The sequence below is a fragment of the Castor canadensis genome, chromosome 2 (assembly GCF_047511655.1).
Source record: "Castor canadensis chromosome 2, mCasCan1.hap1v2, whole genome shotgun sequence".
Classification (NCBI taxonomy): Eukaryota; Metazoa; Chordata; class Mammalia; order Rodentia; family Castoridae; genus Castor; species Castor canadensis.
This window is the reverse complement of record NC_133387.1, coordinates 36,286,853-36,306,420: the sequence shown is the minus strand read 5'-3', so window position 1 is coordinate 36,306,420 and position 19,568 is coordinate 36,286,853. Positions and strand designations below refer to the sequence as shown.

General features: G+C 38.2%; 1 protein-coding gene across 12 annotated transcripts in view; it reads left to right on the top strand.

The window, feature by feature from the left end:
- St7 (suppression of tumorigenicity 7) overlaps positions 1-19,568 on the top strand; it is a 256,603-nt gene that overhangs the window by 187,088 nt on the left and 49,947 nt on the right. For all 12 annotated transcript variants that reach the window (XM_074064492.1, XM_074064495.1, XM_074064494.1 and 9 more), the window contains one exon: positions 12,871-12,985. In XM_074064492.1, coding sequence (XP_073920593.1) covers positions 12,871-12,985 — 115 coding nt within the window. The remainder of the gene's footprint in view (positions 1-12,870; positions 12,986-19,568) is intronic.

Below are 19,568 nucleotides of genomic sequence, written 5' to 3'. Positions count from 1 at the left end.
TTTCTCTCTGGTTCCTGTACTAATTTCTTCCTGTGGGGAAATTGGTTTCCCTGTTTTTTCTGTCTTCCCATCATTGCCCTTGGTATTGTTACTGTCCCTGTACTGTGTGCAAGTAAGTATTTTCTAGGTTATAATAACGACAATGGTGATATTTAGAATGGAAGGGTGAGAGGAGAGGGAAAGCAAAGAAGGTAAAGAAAAAGGGAAAAACAAATAAACAAGTAAAAACAAACACACAAACAAAAAACAGTGTCAAAGATATAAACAGGGAGAGATAGTGTACTAATTAACAGTAAGCTAAACTGGCATTAGAGAGACAGAGAGAGGATAAAAAAAAGAATCTCCAAGTTCAAATGCAATAAAGTGTCAGTCCTGATAATTTTGGTGTTAGTCCCTCAGACTCTAATCCTGGAGATGGTGTCTCAGAAGTAGTTCTGTCATTGTCTCATCCAAGGGTGGAGGGAGCGGGGAAAGCACAACAAAGTATCCCAAGTTCAAATGTAATACAGTTTCAGTAAGTTTTTCAGCATGCAGTTGTAGTTCGGTTGTTTTCTCATCAAAGGAAGAGAAAAAAAAAAGAGACTGGAGACAGCTTTGTGAATGTCTATCTGAGGCTGCGGCTCATCTGCACACTGCTGTCAGCCTGCTGTTGCTGCAGGCTTTATTGATTGCAGATCTCAGGATTGAGTTTAACACTCACCTAGCCTCTCAGGCTTTGTTTACTTAGAGTTCTCCTGGGCGCAACCGCCACTGCTACAAACATTCCCCTTTCCAAGCACACTGGGGGAGGTGGCGCTACACCCACCTTCTCTGGCCAGCTTGTTTATTTACAGTTCAAATGTGAGTTGTCCCTTCCTCCCTCTCCAGTGGAGTTTTCCTCACACTGCCGGTTTTACAAGCTTTCCCATTCCTGTTTTCTGGGCATGTGCCACTCCTGCCTCCTCCGGCTGGCTTGTTTATTTACAGTTCCATGAGTGATTGCCCCTCCCCCCACTTTGGTGCTCAGGACACCCCGCCCTCCTTGCTACGTGTCCTTTTTATTGTTGTTGTTCATTATTCAGTTTGTTTTTTTTTTCTCTTTTTCCCTGGGTTGGGGTCTGTCTGTTCAGGGAGCTATGCTGATCTGGCCCAGGGTTGTCTGTGAGAGTACTGCGTGCCGCTTAGCTCACCTGGTGGTCTGCGTCTTCCCAAGCGGTCTTGGAGCTGGCATCTGGCGGCACGGGAGCCCTCCTGATTTCTCCGTTTACCGTGGAGTGTGGATGCTGTGCTTGGGCTGGGGGTGTGGAGGAGTCAGGGTTTTGCCTCTTCTTGGTGGTTTTTTCTGTAAGGTGTATCACCAGCGTCTCTCCATGATTTTATTTTAGGAAGCACACTTTCTGCTTCCTCCTCTAGTTGCCTTCTTGGAATCCTCTGTGTCCCCCAATGACTTTCATCACAGAGATTAAAAATATCTACCCTAAAGTTCATTTGGAAACACAGGAGATCGCAAATAGCCAAGGTAATACTCAGCAAAAAGAGCAATGCTGGAGGTATCACAATACCGGACTTCAAACTATATTACAAAGCAGTAGCAATAAAAACAGCATGGTACTGGCACAAAAACAGACATGAAGACCGGTGGAACAGAATAGAGGACCTGGATATGAATCCACACAGCTATACCCACCTCATTTTTGACAAAAGTGTCAAAAATATACGATGGAGAAAAGACAACCTCTTCAGCAAATGTTATTGGGAAAAGTGGTTACCTGTCAGCAAGAAACTGAAATTAGATCCATGTCTATCACCTTGTACTAGTATCAACTCAAAATGGATCAAGAACCTTAATATCAGACCCGAAACTCTGAAGTTAGTACAGGTAGGAGCAGGAAACACTCTGAAACTAATAGGTATAGGCAAAGACTTCCTCTATAGAACCCCAGCAGTCCAGCAACTAAGAGAAAGGATGAATAAATGGGACTTCATAAAATTAAAAAGCTTCTGCACAACAAAAGAAATCGTCTCTAAACTGAAGAGACTCCCCCACAGAGCAGGAGAAAATATTTGCCAGCTATATATCAGACAAAGGACTGATAACCAGAACATATAGGGAACTTAAGAAACTGAACTCTCCTAAAATCAATGAACCAATTAAGAAATGGGCAACTAAACTAAACAGAACTTTCTCAAAAGAAGAAATTCAAATGGCCAAAAAACACATAAAAAAATGCTCACCATCTCTAGCCATAAAGGAAATGCAAATCAAAACCACACTAAGATTCTACCTCACCCCTGTTAGAATAGCCATCATCAAAAACACCACCAACAACATGTGTTGGTGAGGATGTGGGGAAAAAGAAACTCTAATCCACTGCTGGTGGGAATGCAAGCTGGTGTAACAACTCTGAAAAAAAATTTGGAGGTTTCTTAAAAATCTAAACATAGATCTGCCGTATGATCCAACAATCCCACTCCTGAGATCCACTCGAAGGAATGCAACACAGGTTACTCCAGAGGTACCTTCACACTTTATTGCAGTGCTATTCACAATAGCCAAGTTATGGAAACAACTAAGATGCCCCACTACTGATGAATGGATTGAGAAAATATGGTATTTATACACAATGGAATTTTACTCAGTCATGAAGAACAATGAAATTCTTATCTTTCTCAAGTAACTGGGTATCATTCTGAGTGAGGTTAGCCAAGCTCAGAAGACCAAAAATCGTATGTTTTCCCTCATATTCGGACTTTAGATCTAGGGCAAATACAGCAATGTGGTTGGACTTGGGTCACATGAGAAGGGGGAGCACATACAGGAGATATGGGAATAGATGAAAACCCAAAACATGAAAGCATTTGATGTCCCCACTCCAGAGGAACTAATACAGAAAATTAGAAAGGACTGGGCATTAGTGGTCTTGGTGAAATTAAAGAGGAACTAGTATGGGTTGTGATGGTATAAAATAGCTGGAGAGTAGTATGCTGTGGTCAGAGCATTGCATTTTTGAAATCTAGATGGAACATAACTAGATGATGTCAAGGTCTGGAGTATGCCTATGACCTTGGGTTGCTTAATTACAGTGGAGAGACAGACTTTGTTTTGCAAAGAGTCTGTCTGGGTTATTAGATAAGACACTCAACATGGACTGAAATTATCTACACTGATGGGATGTCTTGAGGTCAAATGTAATAATGGATCCAAGTGCTAAATCTTCAGTGTCTAAAAGTCCATTATTTGGGACAAAACATGGTCAAAGAATGGTGACATGTGCTGAAGCATTATGGAATGAGCTCCCAAGGAGCAGGAACTGCTGCCCAAGGGCTGAGCGGAAATGAACTGGGTGTGTGTTGGGAAACTAGGAGAAGCCAGTTCTACATCCGGCCTAGTAGTTACAAATGCACAGCTGTAAAAGAAGCAGTGAGCTTGGGCTTATGTTCTGTAAATAGTGTGTGGATATGTTTGGAAATGTGTAATTATGGACATAGGTTCCAGGCAGGATCAGTGGACAAACTTGGGGAGGACAGAGAGTTCTGAAAGGTGAAATGAATATAGAGCAGGGTGTGCCTAAATGTGATAGGTTGGAGTACTGAACTTCTGACTTTTGTGCTGAAAGAATCTTCCATTATAGCTAACTTTGCATACAACCCTGTTGTGTGATGCCTGCCAGAGTGAGTATTTGTTAACTGTACTCCAGATAACCAAATGAGTCCATCTCCTGAATCAAGTTATTTACCATTAGCCATGTGAATGTGGAAGGGTGTTTGCCAAACATAGTGATTGTGGTTTTGGCACAAGAAGTCCTTTCTGACAGTATTGTTGGCCAGTACATTTAGCTGCTTGTTGAAGCCACTCCTGGAACAGGAGAGCAGTGCCATGTCATCACAAAGGGAAGGAAATGCATGGTGCTCTTGTCCAAGGGCCTGTTTCCAAGTCATGCAAAACATGCATCACAGTGTCCAGGTTTGCTCATGATCTCAGGGCTGGCATACAGCCCCATTTAAAGCTGTTTAAGGTGATACAGAAATGTTTTATTCAAAGTGTTACCCATCAGTTTTGAAGAGGGTATCAACTCTTCTTTTCTCCAGGACAATGTGAAAGCTGCTTCCTTCCTGCCCTCTCCAATATTCTTATTTTCAAGGTTCCTTAAACTGCAGTTTACCAGAGTTTAGGGTGGAGAAATTTCCTCTGTGGTGCCACCCAATTTTTGATTTCAGAAATGAAATTAGATTAGATTACAGTATGCCAAAAATTCTCACTGAGGAGTGCAGTGGTTGAAGAAGAGAAGCTCTGAAGAGTTTCGGTTCTCTCCACAGTGGTACTGGTTTTACCTTTAACTGATTGAGGAACAAACAGAAGAGGAAGTTCTATACTGAAAGTGTTTTTGTTAGCACTGTATGAACACACATTGTTTTGTAGACTGAAATTTGTAAGGAAAAGTTCCCTCTCTGGAATGAACTGAGCATAATGTTGATAGGAAAAGTAGATAATTATTTAGATAGTCTTCCTGCCCTTTGAGTCTTGGGAGATAGAACACTGTCTCTGGAAGTACTCCAACGTGCCTGCAGCTGTTAGTGCTCTCTCTAGTTCTCAGTAATGGATGCAGTTACGTAAGGTGTGATTTAACTAACCATCAGATCATGTATTGATCATGTTACTTTTCAATAGGTGTTGCTTAATATTTGCCTTTGAATTTGTTCTGAAAATGACATTTTCTCATGAGTGTATATTTAAGTCTTGAGGTTGCATTTTTATAGTGATTTGTGTAAATGGAACTCTCCTCGTCCTTTGGGGACTCTAATAAACAACTCATTCTTCTTTTCATGGCCCATAGTATCACTAAACATCATTGACAAAATAATAACCATGCAATATTAGAGTGTCTTTTCTATTTTCTATTTATGTCTTTATTTGAAACCATAATTAAATAATGTCAAACTTGCAACTATAACAAAATAGTATCTGCTGTTTGGATATAATACAGGCCAAATTCTATAAACTTTAATTAGGCTAAGCTTGCACTGACCTCAGTAGGAATCTGGCTGAAGCTCTGTTTTAATTACCTCTGCCTTAAAATATGTAAGAATTTTCCCATTGCTTTTCTCACTCAAGGAACAATAAATGGGTAACTAAACTAATAAAATGTTTAAATAGATACAAATCAGACTTGAAAGGCTAAACTGTTGTTTTCATCCTGTAAATCAGCTAAGAAAAAGCATACAGATTGTAGTTCTAAATTATGTCCATAGAGTATTTCAAATCCAGTGAATTAACTCTCCTTTTCTCCCACTTGAGCTCATAAATGTTAACCTTAGCAGTGCCTCAAATTTGCCCACTGAAATAAACTTGAACTGACAATAGCCAGATGATGTAAAATTGAAACTGAAATTCTATCCTTGGCCCATCCCATGTTCTTCCCCATAGGTATTAAAGGAATCATAGGAGTGTTAGTGTTTTCATTCTATGTATGCTGCAATATTTGGGCAAAACAGGGCATATAAATTTCTTGCTGCCAGGAGAAAGCAATTACCAGTGTGGAGAAGATAGAGGGCAATAAATAAACAGAACTATGCTAGATATGAGTGAATTTAAAGATTTATTTAGAATGCCTTAGCTTATAGAAAACAGGCCCCTGTATTTATCATATGCTTTCACTCAAAATTCATATGGGAACCATAGTCTTTTCTTAATAAAACGGCAAATTGTGTCACCAAGCCATTTTTGTTCATGATTTTAAAATAAATAGAGATATGCTATATAGTATCATGCAACTAAAAGCAAAAAAGAAACTAGTCACATGGCAAAATAGATAGCACTTTGAAAATGAAGTATACCTGTATCAACATGGTGATTCTCTACTGTGTCTAGGTGGGAGCTTTGTTTGCTCTTTGAACTAAGTGTTGTCCCTCTCTTGCTGGTGAGAAAAAGGAGCTCACCCAGGGCTCAGAAGCTCCATTGTCCATGAAAACCATATCTGTCTAATTGCAAAGGTGGCTAAGCTCTTAACTTCTGTAACATGACTCTTCTCCCACGATGAGCCCTTTGAAATCTCGATAGATAGATAGGTATAAATGTTTATAAACAAACACACACATATATCTTAAAAACAACAACTATGGAGTCATTGATATATATGGTTCTGGGAAAGATGAAGTTTTTCTTACTAAGTAATCGTGTCTAAGCCTAACTCCAGCCTCTGTACTTAGAACATGAAGGGTTAGATAGGAACTTAGCTTATAGTTGGTTTAAATCTGTAGCATCTTTCAAGATGAAATAACTTCCTCATACCACATCTGACAGTGAACCTACTCTGGAACTCAGATGGAGAATGAAGAAGTGGGGCTCTAAGTTGTGGTTTATGTGAGATTATCAAGTATTTGATACCATTATAGAGTTCAAGTATAGTGTATCAGAATCTATTGGATCAAATTATTTCGGGAGAAATTTCCTAAATATTGTTTAGTCAGAGACACCTTTTTAAAGACAGTAGCAATACTTTAAGGAGTCATAGCATTGAATCCCGAATGGAAAGAAACAATTTTACTTTAAAAGGGGAATGAAAATAAGAAAATAAAATAAAAATCTGATGAAAATTGAGACCTTGTTTAAAAGGGGGAAGAAATAGAGGGGGTAAACTTGATCAAAGTGTATTATATGCATGTATGGAAACATCACGGTGAAACGGTTTTGTTTAATATATACTAATCAAAAAGAGAAAAAAAGAAAATTGAGCTCGGATTATACATGTAAGGTATATGTAATGAACTTTGTATTTTTTAAGGAAGAAGTTTTTAAAATACAAAATATGAAAAGTAATATATAAAAGATACATCCATATAACCTAGAATTGAAAATAATATATGTATTATATTAATAATTAAAATTTTACATTTTTGTTTGACTCCTTTTCAATTGAAAGAAATAATATAATATTGATAAGCTAGATCCTCCATGTCACCACCACTCGCACTGTTCACCTCCTCCAAGATGCTAGCAAATTTCCCTTTTCAGTTTGTTTTCGTACATTTTCATAATATATGCCTATAAACTACATGTAGTTCTGTTTTTATGTGCACTTTTAAACTTAATTAAATGGTATCACTCTTTACAGTGTTTTTGTTTGAAGTATACTCCTTTATTCAAAACCATTTGATTTTTGTTCATATTAAGATACTATTTCCAACTCATTCCTTTTATCTGCTGAATGGCATTTTATCTGTTCAGTGTTCTATTTATGACAGGGTATCCTCCTCCTGTGGTGCACATCTCAAACTGTGACTCTTTGGAGACATGGTGAATGGTCTCTAGGGAATTGAGCTGAAGGGGAAGTGCTAGGTTGTAGGAAAGGCTTTTTTCCATTTTACTACATTCTGCCAAACCAGCTGTGGATAAGAGATGTTATGTCTTTAAAGTCTGATATCATTATGAAACTCTTTTTTTGAAAACCTTTTAGTTTTTAAATTTTGTTTCTATTAACCAGGGGTTGGCAAGATGTTGCTTGTGGGCCAAGTTCAGCCTGTTGCCTGTTTCTATAAAGTTTTATGAGAACAGAGCCTTTCCCATTTATTTATATGTGGTCTGCAGTGCTTTTGAGCTAAAATGTCAGTGGTGAGTAGTTGTGACAGATATCTTATGACTCAAAAAGCCCCCAGTAGTTACTCTCTGACCCTTCATAGAAATATTTGCAAATCTCTATAATAATAGTATTACATGTTACCACTATTTAATTCTCTTTTGTCTTGCTATTTAAGTTATCTAATATTGAATCAAATAAACAAGCTGATTTCAGGTGACAGAAACCATCGAAAATGTGAAGTGAGTGGGATGGGTGGTGATATTAGGTAGGGTGGTAAAGAGAATTTAGAATCTACCTCGTGAGCTAAGACCCTGGAGGTAAGGAAACCAAAGCTCAAAGAACTAAGCAATTTGTACAGAATCATACAGGTAGTAAGTAGAAAAGGTTGGATTTCATCTTAGGGATAACTCCAAATATAGGGCTCTTTAACTCTCCAATACAGCTGTCTTCTTAAATTCATGTAAACACAATGTAAAACAGAGATGTAAGTATTGTATTAGAAGCATAAGCAAAGTGGTTTAGCTCTCCTGGACTTGGCAGTCCACACTGGGGTTGTGATGTGTTGAAATTTGGAGTCAGTGCTGATGACTGGGTTTGAATCATAGTTCCAGTATTAACCTTGGCTAAATCACTTGAATTTTCAGCCTTCATTGTGTTTTGGTGGGCGGGGATGGGAGGGAGCTCATCTGTAAAGTGAGGAGAGTGTTTGGATGATCTCCATGGGCTCTTCTGGCTCTCACTTTCTATGATGCTGTGACTTTAGGAGGTGGCATTTGATCTGGGCTTTGGAGGGTGGGGTGATTTTGACAGGCTGCCTTGTAAATGAGAGGGAAAGGTATTCCAGGTGGTGAAAACAGTTTGAGCATAAACACAGTGGCTAGTAACTGCAGAAGGAATTCCAGGAATGGTGTGTAATGGTCTGGTCTGACAAGGCTAACGTTTGATCCTGCAGAATACAGGACAGTCAAGCAGGATCTGGCACTGAGTTGAGAGAAGGCCTTACAGTTATGCTTAGGAGCTGGAAATTCTTTCCCTGGAAAGAGTTGCAGAATTCGAAAAGTCCTCAGTAATATCATTGTCCCATGACTGGCCCCTCCCTGTGTCATAGTTCCAGTGATGGAGACTTCTCTAGGTCATCTATTCCACTTTCAAGCATCCTTAAGTGTGAGAAAATTCTTCTGTACATTGAGTCAAACCTTACATGTTCTATTTATAACTTTTCCAGGGTGTAGATAATGGGAGATTATAAATGGTAGAATAACATGCTCAGGGATTTGTACCCCAGCAGCCTGAAACAGATTTGTAGCAGCACACATATAATATGTCCTTCCATAAAGGAATTGAACTTTAAAAAAAACATTCCAGTCATGAAATGTGTATTGGGTACTCATGACATGTCAAACTCACCGAGAACACAGTGCTAGGAAAGAGTTCCTGCTCATGGAGTAGAAGAATCAGTAGACTTGTGACAACGACTTAGTAGTTCAGGTGAGAAATGCTTAGCTTGCAGATGGATGGTGAGAGGTCATGGAGCAGGGGACAGGTATGGATTCCTAGAAGTGAGGAGTTGGTCAGATTGAGGCAGAAGAAAGAACAGGCCTGGGAGGAGAGCTGGAAGATAGAAACATGAGTAAAGGTGGCCTGTTTGATGACCTGAAATCTCTTATATGGCTAGAACATGGAATGTGAGAAGTGGCTAGAAATGAGATTGGTGTAGTAGATAAGGATTAGTCATGAGGGGCTATTTGCCTGTGAAGGATTTTGGATTATATTCTGAATTTGATAAGAAACTGGTATTCTTAAAAATGGTCACTCTCCCCCTCAAGTGTATTGAATATGTGTGTATACATTTTTAAAGTATCAATCAGAAATAACCACTGCTAAAATATTTTAGTATATATCTGTGTTTTATGTATCAGTACATAAGAAAATTATGATTTTATTGCAAAATACATTCTTACCCCGCTTTTCTCTAGTGTGATACTATATGCCAGTATATAATCCCATGCTATTAAGAGCTCTTTGAGAACTTAACTTCCAATGATTATGCATAATGACTTCAAATATGACTATATTTTATATTTAAATGTCTCATAATGGGTTACATTTTAAGTTGCTTGCATTTTTTTCCTATGACAAATAATGTGATAAACAGTTATTAGTAAACCTATGTTCACATCCGACGTTTTCCTTGGGGTAGATCTAGCCATGTGAGTGGTCTGATGGCATAGGTCTAGCCATGCAGGGCCATGGTAGATGAACTCAGTATGTATATTTAAAAGCTTTTATGGTAGCATTGCAAAGGGTGGATTGGAAAAAGGTTGATCCTGAGGTGAGCAGGCTAAGTTTTGGGCAATTTAGCAAAGTGTGAGAGCATAAATTAAGCTTTTGGCGTCAAGTAAAGGGAACAGGGGTATACTGATTCTCAAAGGGTTCCTTTGTGTAACAGCTTTCTGTGTGCTTGATGAAAGGTATCAGCCCTATTTACATGTTAATTCAGGAGTCTCAGGAGACTTCCAAGTGTTTGTATTGGGCAGGGAGAAGAGAGTGACAGGGGACTTAATGGTACTTTCCTCCAAAACAGGAAATACCAAGGAGGAAGAACAAGTTTGAAAGGTTGGACTCAGAAAGAAGAAATTATCAGTCAAGTATTAGGTGTCTTTCAGGACAAGGGGTAAACTGTCAGGAATAGTTTATAACTTGATCTAAAAGCTTGGGAGAGAGGTGAGAGCAACATGTTCACATGTGGGAGCCATCTGCATAAAGATGATAGTGATGAGACCTTAGACACAAAAGTAGTTGTAGAGATCAGGTGTTTATGATAAGAGGACCAGTAACATAACCTAGGAGATGACTTACTTCTAAGTAACAGACAAGGGGAAACCAGAGAAGGAGCTATGAGATAAGTACCATGTGGGGTAAAAACCCAGAAGAAATGATGTTGAGGAAGCCACAAGAGGCAAGAGTTTCAAAGAAAAACTCATCAAACTGTCAGATGATCAGAGGGTATCCATGGGAGCACTCTAAGTCACCTATGATTGGGATGAGCAGATTCAGAAGAGTTGTGGGGAGGGAGCCACATTGTAGCAATTCAGTGAGGGCTAAACACAGCCAGTGGAGCAGAGTGTTGCTGGATTCTTTTCTAAAATGGATTGTTTGTAAGGGGCTGGAAAGGGTGATGGAGGCAGCAGAAGGTTCCCTTTTTTCTACTTGTTTATATTAAATATAGAAAGCTAGATTTTCAACTTGTCATATGACTTAGATTACCTCTTCAGTGTTTGCCATTTGTCACATTTAAAAATGCCTTTCCTAGTGATTATATTTTTTGGATGTATCCTACTTTGTCCAAGCTTCCAGTGGAGGCCCTGCTGCTCAAACTCCTAGTGTCTTCAAGTTCTGTGTAAACCAGCTGGGGCCTCTGCATCTGTGCCATGTCTCATTGGGTTTTAATAAGTCCTAGTTTTTAAGCCTCAGCAACTAATATTTGAAATTGAAACTAAATTTACAGAATATGACTTGTAACCTTGAAACTTGATCATTACCTAAAGAATTGGTCAAAAAGGATAAATGTTTCAATGTTGCAGTTTAGAGAATGTCTTTATTGTGCTGCCAATTGCTGAATGACAGAGAGCTTTAATTCTAACAAGCTTTAATTAGAAAGAGAAAAAAAGTCAAAGGGTGATGTCAGCCAGAAACAAAGTGAACCAGATCAAGAAATACTTTTATTGGTTACAGAACATCAATAATGTGTGGTATTGTCTTATTCATTTCCTTTACTAACAATGAAAATTCTTCAGGCCTCTCACTGGGATTCAGACTTGTTTTCTTGAACACAGAATCATTTTGATAAGTGTTTTTTGTTAGTAATATGATACTCTTTGGAGTTGGAGAAAGCAGTTTGTTTTTGAAGATACACTAAATTATTCTTGACTTTTTAAATGCTCTTAATAAAGGAAGAAGTAAGTAGACACTGCAGTGTCTCCACTGGTTTCTTGCTTGGCAGTGAATTGCTCTATTTTTAAGTGTATTTCTCTCAGCATAATTATTGTAAAGATGCTGACATCAAAAGAGTTAGTACTTTTTTTAGAGATCATTATGTTATAATAGAAAACAGCTATCCATGTAGGAGATTAAGTAGAACTATGTAAATATATGACTTTACTTCACAAAGAACCTGGTTATCTTTCTTTTAAAATGAGATTTTACCTTTCTCTAATATAAGATTTTACTCTGAAATTGTTGGTCCTTTCTTCTTTTTCTTTGCTTCCCAATGAAGTTCAATATTATTTATTTTGGACTTCTCTTCATTCTCCTGTGTAGAAGTTTTGGGCCATTCCTTCAATCATTCTTTCACCATTGTAGTCAACTCTCTTCTCCCTGGCTTTTCATTGAACCTAATTTGGATCTACCAAGGCTCAACCTAACCATTTCACAGCCTGCTACTATGCCTGGGCTGCTGGCCATACTAGCTAAAACTTGACAACCATGGCAACCAAAGTCTCTGTAAATTCATGGTCTCGAATTTGTTAGGCCCTCAAGATGCCTTAGCAATCCTCATGTGTTTCCGTAAGCAGATTTTTCCTTTGCAGCTATTCTTCTTTTCCACCCTATCTTTAACATTCCCCTGCCACCTGTTCCCTCAGTCTCAGAAGATGATCTCTACTCCTGTCTTATTGAGAACCTAAGCAGGAAATTGTAAATTTCTTTCTTTACCATCACTCCTGTTCCTACTGAACTTTTTTTGTTTTCTCAAACACACTACTTTCTGGCTATTTTTCTACTTTTTTCCCTCAGCTTTGTACCAGGTTTTTTTTAAAAAAGTAGTGTTCCCTTGCTTACCTTTCTACTCACTGGATTCCATCCAAAGTGCTCTGAACAAGCTTACAATGACCTAAGTATTAAAGCCTGTGAGATATTGTTTAGCCTTCACCTGATTTGGTCTTTTTATGTCATTTGGTCATTACTGAGCATTTTCTTCAGTTTTTATGAAAACCTCTCTCTTTTGGATTTTTTTTCCTACTTTAGACTCATATAAATTCAAACTTGCCATTTTCTTTAAATACCAGGAAAAAATAAGCATTTGACACTTTAAAAATAATCACTAATAAAGCTTATATCCAGTAATAATTATACTTTTAAGGATTATGTTATACTTTAATATTATATCAATTTTACTTTAAAAATATTTACTTCTTGAACTGCTTGACTGCAGTAATTATGTATCTGCAGGTTGAAATATGTTGTATACTTTAAATATATAAAGATTTAAGAAATACATAATGTGTTAATTAAACCTTGATTTCTTCTTTTCTAGCTAATGAAGGAGTTCCCCCTCCTAAGCATGTTCAACATCCATGAAAACCTTTTAGAAGCCCTCCTGGAACTACAAGCATATGCTGATGTTCAGGCAGTCTTAGCAAAGTATGATGGTAAGTCCTGGTATTTTTATATACTTGAGAACTCTTCTTGATATAGTACATAGATAAGATTGGACGGATCATTTCAAGTAGCAAAACACTTTGATAACTGTCCTCTCAAGGAATTTTCACTGACAGTTTGTGACGGTGTTTTATAGTCTTAGAAGTTCATGCCTAGCAGGAGCAGAAACATCGTGTGGCTTCTGCTCTGTTCCTCTCCTTTCTCCCCATCACTCAGGTACTTGTGTGCATTCTGCTTGATTCTCTGCATGGTCAGCAAGCACTCTTCAAGCAGCTCACACCTAGTTGGAAGAGCACCAACTCTTAGAGGTCTTCCTATAATGCCACACTGGTTCACTGTGACTACTATGTGTCAGGCGTCTTGATCCTCTGGAGCAATGTAGGACAGCTAGTAGCCCTTGTATATGTGACAGCTCAGTAAATATTTGAGGAGAAAATCATGTTTCTTTCACAGCAGGTATTTTCCTCATTAGCAGAATATCCATGCTTCTCTACATGGTGGACTCCTCACCATTCTAGTTACTTACCCATGAACTATTAAATCAGAAAAACAAACTGGCACATCCTCAGAATTTAAAAAACTCTTTTGCTCATATCATTATTTTCCATGATCTCACAATCACAAAAATTATCTGCATAATTACCTGCCATAACTAGGATCTCTGCAGAACTTCATACTATTTTGCCTTATTTAAATAACTTTCTTCCTAAAGTAAATGTGTTTGCTTGTTAAGTAGATATTATGGAATGGTTATTTATATTATATAATCATTTGCCTTATAAAACATTCTTTAGTAAGCATCTTTAGGTCAGTTAAAGAATTATTCAGAGCTGGGCACAGTGACTTAAGCCTGTAATTCCAGCTTCTTGGGAGGCAGAGATGAGGAGGATCATGGTTTGAGGCCAGCCTAGGCAAAAAGTTCCCAGACCCTATCTCAACCATTGGCTGGACATAGTGGTGCATGCCTGCCAGCTATAGGGGGAAACACAAATAGGAGGATCATAGTCTAGGCTAGCCCAGTAAATTCAGACCCTATCCCAAAACTAATGCAAAAAGGGCTGTGGAGTGGCTCAAGTGGTAGAGTGACTTCTTAAAAAAGTATAAGGCCCTGAGTTCAATCCTTAGTACTGCAAAAAGAAAAAGGAAAAAAAAAAAGATTAATTCAGGGCTGGGGATTTAGCACTTGCCTGGCACGCACAAGGTCCTGGGTTAGATCCCTAGTACTGCAGTGGGGAAAAAAAGGATTATTCAGATCATAAATTTCTAGGAATTCACCAAATGTATAGAATAAATTATCTTTTAGGTCTAGTTTTTGACACAAAATTCTTAATGAGGAAATCTCTGAAATGGGTTGGGGCTGTTGCCCTACCGTTGAATGAACTGAAGTAATTATGAGACTCTTTTTATTTTGTTTCCTTAAATTCTTGCTCAAATTGGTGGAAATTCAAAGCCAGTGAAGGCATCATTTTGCTGTGCAGACATGAGTACCCTGTGTAACAAGATATATGCTACTTAATATGGAACTGGTTTTAGAAAGAGAGAAGAGTATTTGCGGAACACTTAAAAGTAAATAAAATGAAGACTGTTTGGCCTTCACATCAGCCCTCTTTTATTCTTTGTTTATATGCTAGAATCTCACCGTTCAGATGAACAGTGGTCTAAGTTTGTGGGTCTAAGCTATGAGACTTCCTTGTAAACAAAATGTTTATACATTGAGTTTCTTTTAGCACCAAAGGAGTCCATCCCATGCCCACAAGTTCAGGTGGCAACGAACTTTTCCAAATGCCACAGTAAGGTTCATGTCCGCGTGGCTCAGCCTGAAATATCAAGGCTTAAGAAATAATATTTAAAGAAAAAATGCTTATGAGGAAATAAAGAAATAAGGATTTGACCAATAGAGCCTTTGGGATCCCAAGTCTCCTAAGGCTCCTTTCATGAGGCTCTCAGCTCATTACAGAAATCATCAGCTTTGTGTTATAAAACTGATTGCAAAATAAAGAAATGAACTCATTTGGAGCTTTTCATTGTCTCTGTGTATCCCATTGCATGGCCTCTGTTCCACAACAATCAAAAGCTGATTTATTAGATTCTGATAACATATGTTCACATTGTTACAACAGCCCATCCCACCCTCCAGTTTATAAAACTTGGCACACACTTTGCAAAATTCCTTTGTTGTAAGTGGACAAACTGACCATATCAAGGCCTTTGTGTTGAGCTTTGTTTATGTTGTGTACCTGGCAACAGAGATGATGTTCTTGTTCATTATTCATGGAAAAAAGAGCTTCATTTGTGGCAGGGCACATACTTTGCTGAGATGCCTCGTTAGGGGTTTGAGTTCAGCAGTTGTCGATAGAGTGCAGATGACCTAACTTCGACTGAATCCTGAAGGGAGTTTTGGTGCTGACTTGGCTCAGGCCTGTATCATTTACAGTAGAAATGTAATGAAGTGGCTGCTGAAGTTACTTTTCTTAAGGGGTGAACTGCAACTACTCAAGACTGTTGAAAAACATGTCTCTTGTTCTTCAGCTCATACCATAAAGTGGGCTCTTTCAAGTTTATCCCTGCTTTTTTCTGGAACACTTGGGGGACCTTGCCTAAGCTACTGGCCCCTTCCTTATCTGACCCTCTGCAGGAAGTGGGTGCTTTAAAGGGCCTGGAAGAGACCACTTCGAAGGGGCACCCTGTTCTTCACCCTGGTTCAAGTGTAATCATTCTTATCTGAGATGCTGGAGACAGCACTTTGAATTCCAGCCCCTCCAGCCCTCTCCATGGAGCCACACCCAAAGCAACAGGATTAAATGTTATCTTTGCAAATTGGAATGCTCTGGTTGGGTAGCTTTTTCTTGGATGGTTTACCAGTACAGCAGTCCTTCTTTATTACATTTTGTTAAGTGGCTGAATTTTTTACATAGTGTATTGGGAAGTGACATGATAGGATTACTGCTGCTCTTCTGATGTTTGCAAAAAGGACTTAGAAAAATGGCTAGGCAGAGGGTGGGAAAAAACATGCTTTGGGGTAAGGAGGAAGACAAAAGGTATTCTCTTTGCCTCATTATTCTTCTCTACCATTAAACACACACACACACACACACACACACACACACACACACACATTTGGCTTTGAATTTGAAAATCCTGGACATTCCTGAACTCCTCTTACAGTGTAGCCCTTCGGAACCCTGGGTATGGTCTCTACTAGGATTACCAGTTAATTGGTCACATCTCCTTATAATCTGCAGTCTAATTTTGATTTTGCCCTTGAGATTTTTATTATTCCAGCTTCAGTCTGAAATGCTGCTTTGTTATCCTCAGGAGGTTCATATTCTTCTATTTCCAGTTTATAAACCAACATTACAGGGGTGAAATTTTTATCAAGGTGCTTGGTCCAGGTTCTACAGTGTCTTTTACACAATGATTATAGTGACAGCAGCAGCTAGCATTTATTGGGTTCTTATAATGTGTCAGTGTCAGACATGATTTTGAGCTTCCATGGACGTACTCATTTATCCTCACCATAAGCACATTTGGTAGATACTATTGTTGGCCCCGTTTTACTGCTGCATTGTGACTTGGAAGTTTGCTCACAGGAAGCACCTAAGATGTGAAAGGAAAGCTATGGAAATGTTAAAAGAGAGATCAATTGAGAACAATCATTGTTAAACATGATGTGGATTTATGAGGAAAGGGAAGTCAAGGATGAAAACCAAAGTGGTCCCATCTAGGCCCATGCTTTTAACCATCACACACTCTGCTATTGGCAGTATTTTGCGATTTTTGAAATTTATACCATTATTCTTGTTATCATTAGCTACAGTTTATTGAGAACCTACCATATGCCAGCACATTATACAAATTTGTTACATCCTCACAGTAACCTTGTAAGGAGGTAGTTATTCCAGTTTAGCAGATGTAGAAACTGAGGTTTTCTGAGTTTTAAGTAACTTACAGGACCACACATTCCTAAATAACTGCAAAGCTGGGATCAAACACAGGTATAGCTGGCTGTAAAGCCCATGTGTTTTCCATAAACCTATGCCTTGCTAAAGTGACGTGGTCTGCACTTTCACTCTTACAAAGGCATCAGTTAGGTGGGCAGTGGTGCAGAATTTTGGTGGTGCCAGAGTGTCTTTTAAGATTCCTTTCTAATCATTCTTTAAGAAATTAGTATATCTGTATTTGCTTGTCTTTCTGAAGATGTCTTCAAAATATAACTTTGTATATTCAATCAACTTCTACTTGATTTGTTTAGTCACAAAGGGGCTTTGCTGTATAGTATTCATTTAATTTGAGATTTATCATCCTTTTTTTTTCCAGTCCTACATTTACTATAAAGACAGCAGTATTTTCAAGATCATGAAGTCATCAGGACCTTCTTGTAGAAGCCATTGTGAAGCTTGTTACAGCTTTGGATTGCCTCTCAAAGAGGTTTATAGGCCACCTAGGTTGAAAACTTCAGTCTCAAAGATTAGGGTGGTAGTGTGGGAAAGAAATCATGCATTTCTTATGAACATCAGTGCATTTCAATTTTGGAAGCATCTTCCAGCACAAGTGAATATAAATGTGATGGCTGCCCAGTACATTTGGGGGCTTTTAGTTCTGCCTGTCTCTAGTTAATGATCCCTGGGGATTCCAAAAAGCAGTCATGGCCCTTGGTGTGGAGGTGGTCCTAGCTGAGTGAACTCAAATTACTTAACCTTCTAAGCCTTAGTTTCTTTCTCTGGAAATGGAATCAAGGGTTAGAAAGGCTGAGTAACTTGCTGAAGATAACACAGCTGGTAATTTGTTGTGACGACTAAAGTAGTTTAATACATGTTAAATATTTAGAACTGTGTGGGACAGAGTAAGAGTTGAGAAACTATTAGCTGTTCTAAAGAGCCGAGGTTGCTACTTCCAAATTTCACTGTCCTTGGTCAATCTTGTTCAAATAGGAAATCATATATAAAATGTCAGTTGAGATGTGAGAACAAGAGCTCAGTCTTATGTCTCCCAAAAAAGTAGTGTTGTGTCATGGTGTTAAAATTAAATATGGATCTGATAGGACATACGCTTAGCAATTTGATAAGAACTGAAATGCCTAGTTTCATTTTCAAACAATTCTTAAACTTTCATAAAGCTGGAAATGGAAATGGCAGGGATTTTCATGCCTACTCAAAAGACAAATGAAATAATTTGTCTTTGGATCTAGAACAGCTTTAGCCTTAGAGCAATTTCCACCAATAGAAATACAGATCCAAGATCTTTTAGATATTTACACCATTAAGTCTTTTGGTGAGTGTCCCAATTTGAGCACAAAAACTTCCCTGTAAGAAACAGCTGGTCTTTTTTGGATAGTCACAAATGTTATATAAATGCAAAAACTATTATCAAGACCATTTTTACTGACGCCATCAAACCCATCCTACGTTATCATTATTATCTGCCATTATACTTTCTAGAACAGTACATCCCAAGTAGATTGAAAACAGTTATTAAAAAAAAAAGTCATTAGGGATTCCTCTATGTTGAGATTATTCAGAAAATAAGCCTTTTGCTGATAATGTTTTGCAGAGCCAGCATGTAGTTTTAAGTAAAAATTTCATAAACCTTGTTCATTGCCCCAGCCGTTATAACCAGCTCAAGTGAGACAACTATTCATCACAGTTTCTTTGAAATGGTCACTAGATATACCATGTGACCATTTATGGTTAGTCTGTTTTCCGTTTACATTTGAGGAGAAAGCAAGAATAAGAGGGACTTCAGATGTCAGTGAGTAAGGTCTGTATTTATCAGCATCAGGCTGTCCATTGTCCATACCTCCAAAACAGTGCTTTCAGTCAGATATTAAATGTGAGTTTTGATGCCGTGGGCACAAGCAGCTTCTGAAACATTCACAACAAAATTAGGCTGCATTTGCAAATGAAGCTTTAAAATGCTATCAGTCCCTTTTAGTGACTCTCAACCTAATCCAGATTCCTTCTCTGTGCTGTTACAGAAATATTTAAAGAGAATTCTTATGTAAAAGATGGTCAAGTGAACTACATTGCTACTTCAAAGGAGAAAATAATCGTCAAACCCTCTAAATTTATGTTGGCTTTAGTAATCCTTATTGCCCAGTTATCATAATTTACCAAGCTAGCCATCGCCATCATAGAAGCTGCCATGTTTGGCTCCAAGACACCAGCCACAGAAGGGCCCTCTGACAGACTTCTGGGGTAATCCAGTCTAAAACTTGCAAGTCACATCCCGATTGAATCATTAAAATCCCAGGTGGCACATTTTTTTGAGGTTCTTATATACCAATCCTTTTTATTTCTCAGTGAATTTTGTCCTTTGGTTTGAAAGGGGACCTTGGATTTTTTTTTTGAAGGTGGGACAAAAAGACTTCACTCTGTGTGGAACCAACAACAGAAATAAAAATTTAAGGATAGAACTCTTTATTTCTGTTGTTTTCTTTGCATTGTATCATGAATAGGGATAATTGGAGAAATTTTATTAAAGACATGCCCATGGATGACAGCATCATGTAACAGGACAGTAATATCACACCACAGTCTGCAAACAGGTTATAAGGGGGAAATGAACTGCAGCTTT